Genomic DNA, 9,638 nt, shown 5'->3' with positions numbered 1-9,638 from the left:
GATGTTAGCGACCCAAAATGTCACTAACAAATTTTTCCCCCTAAATATCTTCAACAAGCTGAAAAGATAACACAATAGTTTGAGAAACATTCATATTACTACATTCCAGGTATAGGTCTAAGATATGATTTTCATATAATGCAGAACATAATTTTGATATACAAGAAACACAGGTCATTTATTTTTACCAATTGTTGTTGGTGTGTTCCTTTTTCATTGAGGTAAGTAAGTATTTTTATTGCATGTCATATTATAAATGCAGATTGTACTAGGTGAAGTCTAATGTTGAACAATATGAGTCTGGCTGGACAGGGTTGACCAACCACATGATGTATGATCAAACCGTGGGATGAGTTGAGTTTTGGAGATTCTGGTGTGGCTAGGCTGACCTACATGAAAACTCAGCTCGTGTATGAATCTCTTTTGTGTTTCAATTATCAAGCGAATGTTCCCATCCAGAACCTTGCATAGATTCATAGTCAGTTAAAAACTAATTCAGTGTATATCCTTTTTATTGATAGGATTTGTGCTGTTTCCTGATTTTGCCATGACCGTACAAAAGAGATGCATTCTTGCCTTTGTAATAGTGGTGCTTCATCTAATCAGCCAAGCGGAGGGACAAGGTATTTATTATTATTAGATATATAAGAACACACAGTTTAAGGAAAATTAATGCAAAAATCTGCTCAGAATTCACTGACCCTAATTTTGGCTGTAGCTTAATCTGTGATTTTCAGGTATTTTGGGATATCTTCCTTTTGTTTAACACCTATTTGATTTTTAAAAATCAATTTTCTGTGCACCTTGGATGCCGATAGCTGCTTGCAGTGATCTCCCCTTCCCACCCAACCCATTTATGACTGCCCTTGTTTAGGGCCCTGGGCCATGGCCTAGCTACTCCCTAGCTATCTGGCCTTGAGCCTAGTGCTAGGCCCTACCTACCTAACTATTTCTGGTCACTGTGTTGTGCTCCCCCTTTCATATCCTCGATTGGGCATCGGGTCATGTGATGCCTGAACTCCCTGATCCCTGCATCCCCACTATGTACTTGCATGCCACTTTCTCCCTGTGATCTTTCCTTCCAATGAATTATCTTCATGCTGACTAGGCCAACACTGAACTATTTTAAAAACATGAATCATTTATAAGCACATAAACTTACAACACCGTACAAATGTACAGTATTAATTTTTTAAGTACTTTTTGTCTTTTCCCTTACTGGAGGTTGTAGTGTATGTATTTGAAGAAGGAACTATATTCTGCAGCCCCTGTATACTGCAGTACCAGTAGTGACCACCCCGGTATATAAGCCTGTGTAGTAACTTTGTATAGTAGTTCCAGTTTTGTCTCCATTCAGTAAACACCTGTTATAACCAACTCCTGCAGTCCGTGTCTCAATTACACACGGACGTTACACTGGCGACGAACAGATCCGAACTTACCTACAGTTCTGCACCACCTCACGGGGATCCATCCCTGAAGTGAAGTTGTTAGAGGTCGAGGCCAGAAGGAAGAAATCCAAAAAGAAAAAAAAACAGAAGAAACGGGCGTCGACCGTGGGCAGCCGCCCTCTGATTCATCGAATTCGAAGATTTGCAGGAGAGGCTGTCGAGAGCTGGGCTTGGTTATCCAGTCTATGGTGTTCTAGCTATCGGGCTTGTGGCAGGTAGTACACTGATACTTCCTGTGCTGCGGCGGGCTAGAGCTCAATCGGGTGGCTTTTCAACGGGGCCGAGCAGCGTTGTCGGGAAGAGGAGAGAGAGAGGGTGGAGCACACAGGGCGCGGCCGGTGCTACGAAGCCGGGCAGCGTACAGACCCGAGAAGAGGGAGGAAAGTGTCCCATAGGGTCTGCTCTGACGACGGGAACAGTAATTAAAATAAAAGAAATTAGAAGCGTAGAAAGCCGCGAGGAGCTGCAGTTTGCCACGGGGACCGCGAAGAGCGGCGTTGGCAGCAGCGCGGGGGGGAAGTGCGCGAAGACCATAGGGCATCGCCATCAAGGCATAAAAACGCCAGCAACAGCGCTAGCAGCAGCGGAAAAGACAGAAAGCGCGGGAGGCGCCATCTTAATCCAGCGGGGAAGAAGGCAAAGCGCGGGAGGCGCCATTTTGTTCAATCGGGGAAGAAGGCAAAGCGCGGGAGGCGCCATCTTAGATCTCCAAGATGCCGAAGACTGGCAATATCACTGCCTTCGATAATGCAATAGAAGACTGGACCGCGTATGTGGAAAGAGTCGAAGTATATTGCAAGGTAAATGAAGTAGCCGATGAGAAAAAGGCATCGGTACTACTAAACTTAATGGGCGCAAGAACGTACGGCCTATTGCAGAACCTGATCACTCCAGTCAAACCAATGGCGAAGAGTTTTAACGAAATTGTTGATATCCTACAGGAACACCTAAATCCTACACCGCTGCTGATAGCAGAAAGATTTAAATTCCACAGGAGAAATCAGCATAAAGATGAGAGCAATGCTGATTACCTTACGGAACTACGCAAGCTATCAAAGCACTGCCAGTTCGGAGCAGGACTGGCAGATACCCTACGGGACAAATTTGTCTGTGGACTCCTGAGTGAAGGAACCCAGAAGAGGTTACTCTCAGAGAAAGAGCTGACGCTAGATAAGGCTTTCAGCGTGGCAGTATCGTACGAAGCAGCAGCAAGGGGAGCTGCGGAAATACAACAAAAGCCACAGGAATACGGCACCCATGAAATGACACGGGGATTTGAAAAATGTTATCGCTGCGGCAGAACAACCCATGACCAGAAGGACTGCTGGTCCAAGGACAAAACATGCAGGCAATGCGGAAAGATGGGACACATTGCACGAGTTTGCAGGTCCGGGAAGAAGACTAACGACAACAAAAAGACTACTAAGGAAAAGTACAGGAAAGTACAAAAGATGACGGACAGTAGTTCCGAAGACCAGAAGAGCGATAGTGAATCCGGGAACAAGAGACTAAGCTGTCTCAAACTACACAACGTAATCACAAAAGAGGATCACCGAACCATTTGGGTCGCCCTCACGATAGCAGGGTCCCAAGTCAAAATGGAATTGGATACAGGATCAGCCCTGACCATCATGAATCGACGAGACTACGAGCGGCTATTCTCACACATACCCTTGAAAGACACATCCATTGTCTTGAAGACATATACGGGGCAGAAAGTATACCCCAGAGGGAAAATAAGGGTGCCTGTCGAATACAACGGCAAGGAAATACAGAAATTGTATCTGTACATACTGCAAGATGGTGGACCACCGTTATTGGGACGTGAATGGATCAGAAAGATAAGTTTAGACTGGCACTCCATTCAGGCACTGACGGTGGCTGGTAAAAAGGATGACGACGTCACACCTGGACGATTGTCAAAAATCTTGGCTAACGCTAAAGAGGTATTTCAACAGGAACTGGGAACTCTTAAAGGCGTAACCGCCTCGATAAAAATAGAAGAGAATGCAATTCCCAAGTTTTTCAAAGCAAGACCGGTACCATATGCAATTCGCCCAGCCGTCGAGGCAGAGCTGGAGAATCTGGAGAATGCAGGCATGCTAACTAAGGTAGACTGGAGCGAGTGGGCAACACCCATCATTCCTGTCATGAAGAAAACGTTAAACAATAAGTCTGAGGAGCCAAGGAAGGTTCGCATCTGTGGGGACTTCAAGGTGACTGTGAACCCAGTCCTTCACACAGTACAGTATCCTCTTCCGAGGATAGAAGATATTTTCACCTCACTATCTGGAGGGAAACGTTCTACAAAAATTGACCTAGCGCAAGCATATTTGCAGATGGAGGTTGAAGAATCCTCTGGGAAATATCTCACGATAAACACTCACAAAGGTCTTTACCAGTATAATCGACTGGTATTCGGAGTTGCATCAGCTCCGGCTATATGGCAAAGAACAATGGAACAAGTCCTGCAAGGGATTCCGGGGACTCAGTGTTACTTGGACGACATCCTAGTGACAGGTGAAAATGACAGTGAACACTTTGCCAACCTAGAGCAGGTGCTCACTAGACTAAGAGAACATGGGCTACGAGCCAATCGCCCCAAGTGCGAGTTTTTTAAGAAGCAAATATCGTACTGTGGCCACGTGATTGATGAAGAGGGGTTACATAAGTCCCCTGACAAAATTGAAGCGGTAGTTAAGGCTCCAGCGCCTGAAAATGTGTCGCAACTGAGGTCATTCCTTGGATTGGTGAATTACTACCATAAGTTTTTGCCAAATTTGTCCACAATTCTGCACCCACTGAACGCCCTGCAACAAACTGGAGTGGCATGGAAATGGAGCGATGAATGTAAGCGGGCCTTTTAGAAGTGTGAAGGCCTGATCACTTCAAGAGAAGTATTGGCTCACTACAACCCATCACTACTGATAAGACTGGCGTGTGATGCGTCTCCCTACGGCGTTGGAGCGGTACTGTCACATAAATCCCTTGATGGTTCAGAGAGGCCGATAGCTTTTGCGTCACGCTCGTTAACTGCAGCCGAGCGTAACTACGCCCAGATTGACAGAGAGGCCCTCAGCCTGGTGTGGAGGGTGAAGAAGTTCAATCACTACCTGCACGGACAGAAATTTACTCTACTAACTGATCATCAATCTCTTGTCTCCATTTTCAACCCTAAGAAGGGCGTCCCGATAGTGACAGCACAACGGCTACAGAGGTGGTCCCTTTTCCTAGGGGCACAACAATATGACATCGAGTACAAAGGAACTAAACAGCATGGGAATGCTGATGGATTGTCGCGCCTACCATTGCCGATGGTGGAAGAAGCACCTGCAGTGGATCCAGTGGAGATATTCCACTCGACTATAGTCGAATGTCTTCCTGTGACGAATGCAAACATAGAAAAGGAAACACGAAATGACCCGACACTCTCCAGGGTCTATGATTTAACGGTGAAGCGATGGCCAGCACATGGCGAACCACTGTTGCCAGCATTCTCGCCGAGAAGAGAACAGCTGTCGGTGTGCAGAGGAACCTTGATGTGTGGATCCAGAGTAGTAATTCCACCCAAATTGAAGGATAGAGTGCTCAATGAGCTTCATGAGGGTCATCTGGGAGGGGTAAAAATGAAAAACTTAGCCAGAGCGTTTGTGTGGTGGCCGGGAATCGATAGAGAAATCGAAGAGATGACCAAGAGCTGTACAGGATGCCAGAAGGTCCAAAACGCCCCACCACAAGCCCCTCTACATCCATGGGAGTGGCCCTCACCTCCATGGCAAAGGGTACACATTGATTTTGCTGGTCCATTTATGGACTCGATGTTTTTAATTGCGGTGGATGCACATTCAAAGTGGCCAGAGGTAATAAAAATGTCCTCAACCACCACAGAAAAAACCATCACAGTCTTACGAACCATATTCGCCAGAAATGGGCTGCCTGAACAGATTTGCTCCGACAATGGACCACAGTTTGTGTCTGAAGAGTTCCGGAGGTTCTTAAAGAACAATGGTGTTAAGCATTACACATCCGCCCCATATCATCCAGCCACCAATGGATTGGCTGAGAGGTTCGTTCAAACATTCAAGAAGGCTATCAAGGCAATGTGTAATGAAGACATACCCCTACAACACAAGGTGGATAACTTCTTGTTTGCCTACCGGAATGCAACACATGCGGTTACCAACCAAACTCCAGCCATGATGTTCTTCAATCGAAGACTAAGATGCCGCTTGGATTTGGTTAAGCCAAACATCAGAAGAGATCTTATGTTCATTAATAAATAGACATTCTTATTATGAACACAGCTAGCTTTTGCTAGTTACTTTATTGAGCCCATGTGGACTAGGTACAGTATCTGTGGAGGCTTCCATCTTGACTGCTGCCTTGTGGGTAGCCTAGTGCCTCATGGGTAATGTAGTCTTAATATATATACAGCTGGGTAGTGTAGTCTTATATGCAGCTCTACACAGTTCTACAGCTCCACCTAGTGTCCACTATAGAATGACATGTTATTGATCATTACATCCCCCTTTCTTTGAGGTTTAACAAAATCAATATCAATCAACTTTCAAGAAAACAATAAAGATAATATCAGTAACACTTTTGTTAGTGCTCTATAAACATAAACATTTTCAAAACAGTCAACACATTTTCAAAGCTTTACATTGTACTCAAAGATTAAGTCTATCAGGCTCTTTTACTTCACGTGTGGATCTTCTCAACACAGGTAAGTCTGATGTGTCTTCATGAGATTGTTCTGGCGGTGAATGACAAGATGCTGTTGTGGCATTGTCATCAATCTGGTCTTGAATAGTCTCTTGTGTTTTTAGGAGGGAACGGCGGTTCCTCCTTAGAATCTGTCCTTCCTCAGTTCTAACAGTGTATGACCTTGGTCCTACTTCCTCAAGAACTGTAGCTTTCCTGTTCCATGCATCTGGATCCTCAATCCTGACAACATCATCCCTTGTCAATAGTTTTAGAGTTTTGGATGACTTGTCATAGTATGATTTCTGTTTCAGCTTTAACAGTTGAAGTCTCTGTCTCAGTTCCTCACTTTGCTGTTCTTTTGCACAGCAGGGTAGCGTGGTGCGCAACTTGCGACCCATTAGTAGTTCAGCAGGTGAAGAACCACAGTCTAAAGGTGAGGCTCGGTAGCTCAGCAGGGCGAGATAAGGATCAGACTTGCTTTCTGTCGCTTTCTTCAGTAGCTGCTTGAGAACTTGAACACCTTTCTCTGCCTTACCATTTGACTGAGCATACAAAGGACTGGATGTGATGTGCTGAAAGTCATAATGTGCTGCAAACTGTTGCCACTCCTTACAGTTGAAGCACGGACCATTGTCGCTAATGGCAATCCTGGGAATTCCATGTCTGGCGAAGATGGATTTCACATGCATTATGACACTGCTTGCTGTGGTGCTTGAGAGCAGCGCCATCTCAGGATAGTTAGAATAGTAGTCAATCACTATTAGATAGTCTTTACCATTTAAATGAAAAAGGTCCATACCAACCTTTTGCCATGGTGCTGTTGGTATGTCAGCTACTATCATTGGTTCCTTTGCTTGTTTGTTTTGGTGTTTCTGACATGTCTCACTTTTGCCTATCATGTTCTCAATGTCCTTATTTATGCCAGGCCAATAAACAGTGTCTCTTGCTCTGCTTTTGCATTTTTCAATTCCGAGGTGTCCCTCATGAATCCTTTTGAGCATGTCTTGACGTAGAGCCTGTGGAATGACTATTCTGTTCTGTTTTAGTAATAGTCCACTTGCGACACTCAATTCTGACCTTATGTGAAAATATTTTGGACAGGAACCTTTTGGCCAACCATGATGAATGTTCTCTATTACTGTTTGTAATACTGTATCTTTTACTGTTTCTTCTGCTATTTGCTTTGATTTTGTGTCTGACACGGGCAGCACAGCAGTGACCATACTCACATGAACATCCACGTCTTCTTCAGTAGAGCTCACATGACTCATTGTGGGTGCTCGGGATAGTGCATCTGCTAACACTATGTATTTGCCTGGTGTGTAGATCAGTTCAAAGTCATATCTTTGCAGCTTCATCATGAGTCGTTGAATCCTTGGAGACGTCTCATTCAGGTTTTTTTTTATGATGGCAACCAGAGGGCTGTGGTCTGTCTCAACTGTGAAGGTGGGAAGTCCATATATGTAGCCATGAAACTTTTCTAGTCCAACTACCAAGCCTAGACATTCCTTTTTAATCTGGGCGTATCGACACTCAGTATCAGTCATAGACCTGGAGGCATAGGCAACAGGCTTCCAATCTTCACCCTCTGCTTGTAGCAAGACCGCACCTACGCCATCTTTTGATGCATCCGTTGACACTTTGATTCTTTTTGTTGGGTCAAAGAAGGTCAGTACAGGTGTGGTTGTCAGCACTGTTTTGAGGTTTATCCACTCTTGTTCATGTCTTTCTGTCCATGCGAACTCATTTGTTTTATGTAGCAGGTCTCGCAGACAGGCTGTCTTGGCTGACAAGTTAGGAATGAACTTTCCAATGAAGTTTATCATCCCCATGATGCGTACCACTCCTTTTTTGTCAGTGGGTCGGGGCATGTTGAGTATGGCGTTTACTTTTTCCATATCTGGCTCTATTCCTTTACCAGATAGATTATCTCCTAGGAAAGTGACTTCCTGGACGCCAAACTGACACTTGGCTTTGTTGAGCTTCAGTCCATTCCGGCGTATGCTCTGTAGCACTTTAGTCAGTCTCTCATTGTGTTCTTTCAGTGTGGAGCCCCAGATGATGATGTCATCAACATAGACCCAAACTCCTTCCAGACCTTCAATTATGTGTTCCATCGCTCTATGAAAGATTTCAGATGCAGATATTATCCCGAAAGGCATTCTGAGGAAACAATACCTGCCAAATGGTGTGTTGAAGGTACAGTATTTGGTGCTCTCTTCATCCAGTTTTAGTTGCCAAAATCCTTGTGAGGCATCGAGCTTTGTAAAGTATCTGGCACCTGACATTTCACTGGTGATTTCTTCTCGCTTGGGAATCTGGTAGTGTTCACGTTTTATGTTTGCATTTAAGTCCTTTGGATCCATGCATATTCTTAGATCATTGTTCTTTTTCTTTACACATACCATGGAGTTAACCCAGTCTGTTGGCTCTTCGACTTTCCTGATGACTCCTAGTGTGGTCATTCTGTCCAGTTCATTCTTGAGCCGGTCATGCAGGGGTGCTGGAACTCTTCGTGGAGCATGTACCACTGGCTGAGCATCCTGCTTTAGCTGGATCTTGTAAGTGAATGGTAGAACTCCAAATCCTTTGAACACATCCTGGAAATTATTCACTACAGAATCCATCGAGTCATCTGGTCTGCTTATGGCACAGTTTATATGGTAGACTCTTTTGACCAGTCCTAAGTCCTCACAAGCTTTGTCACCCAGTAGTGAATCAAGCCTTTCAGCCACAACAGAAAACATGAGATGATGCACTTTGTCTTTGACTGTCACTTTAAGTCTGCATACACCTAAGCTATCTATTTTCTGTCCATTATAGTCCTTCAGTAGTACTGACTTTTTCTGTATTTTTGGCTTTTCTTTCATATTGTTAATGTCACTCATACTGATTAAGTTTGCTTTTGCCCCAGTGTCTAGTTTCAAGGTAACTAATGCTCCATTTACCTGCAGTGGGATCATCCATTTGTCCTCTTTTACTGCATTAACTTTATGTTGAGCATTGTCCATTTCTGAGGGCTGCACATTTTCTGTATCCTTTTTGATATTGTCACATGACACCATTCCTACAGAAAATGTCTCACTTAAATCAGTGTCCTCAATTACATTAACTCGTTGCCCTTTCTTAGTTTGTACTTTTGAAAAGCATTGTTTGGCAAAGTGATTCTTTCCATTACACTTTGTGTACATTTTTCCAAACGCTGGGCATTGTCTTAACTGGTGTTTGTAACCACAGCGTTTACAATTAAAAATTTCATCCTCCGATTGCTTTTCATTTCTGTTCTGCCCATGTTTCTTCCCCTTATAGGACACAGCACCGACAGCAGCATTATCACTCATTACAATCACATCATTATTGATTTCACTGAAAGTCTTCGCGTGCTTTCGAGCTAGCTCGCTGGCTTGGCATATTTTCACTGCATTTTCCAAATTTAGTTCGGTTTCTCTCAACAGATGTTCCCTGACTTTTTTATCATGA

The 9,638-nt window shown here is 44.2% G+C and overlaps 1 protein-coding gene across 2 annotated transcripts in view; it reads left to right on the top strand.

Annotated features, from left to right (window-relative positions):
- The first annotated feature begins 525 nt into the window (after positions 1–525).
- The window catches only part of LOC147108694 (collagen alpha-1(XIV) chain-like), a 185,047-nt gene continuing 175,934 nt past the window's right edge, over positions 526–9,638 (top strand). For both annotated transcript variants that reach the window (XM_086005412.1, XM_086005411.1), the window contains exon 1: positions 526–623. In XM_086005412.1, coding sequence (XP_085861538.1) covers positions 548–623 — 76 coding nt within the window. In that variant the 5' untranslated portion in view covers positions 526–547. The remainder of the gene's footprint in view (positions 624–9,638) is intronic.

This window comes from Somniosus microcephalus, chromosome 13 (assembly GCF_052327205.1).
Source record: "Somniosus microcephalus isolate GS21.2 chromosome 13, FLI_Smic_1.0, whole genome shotgun sequence".
Lineage (NCBI taxonomy): Eukaryota > Metazoa > Chordata > Chondrichthyes > Squaliformes > Somniosidae > Somniosus > Somniosus microcephalus.
The sequence above is the reverse complement of the archived record's forward strand: the minus strand, read 5'-3'. Positions and strand labels throughout refer to the sequence as shown.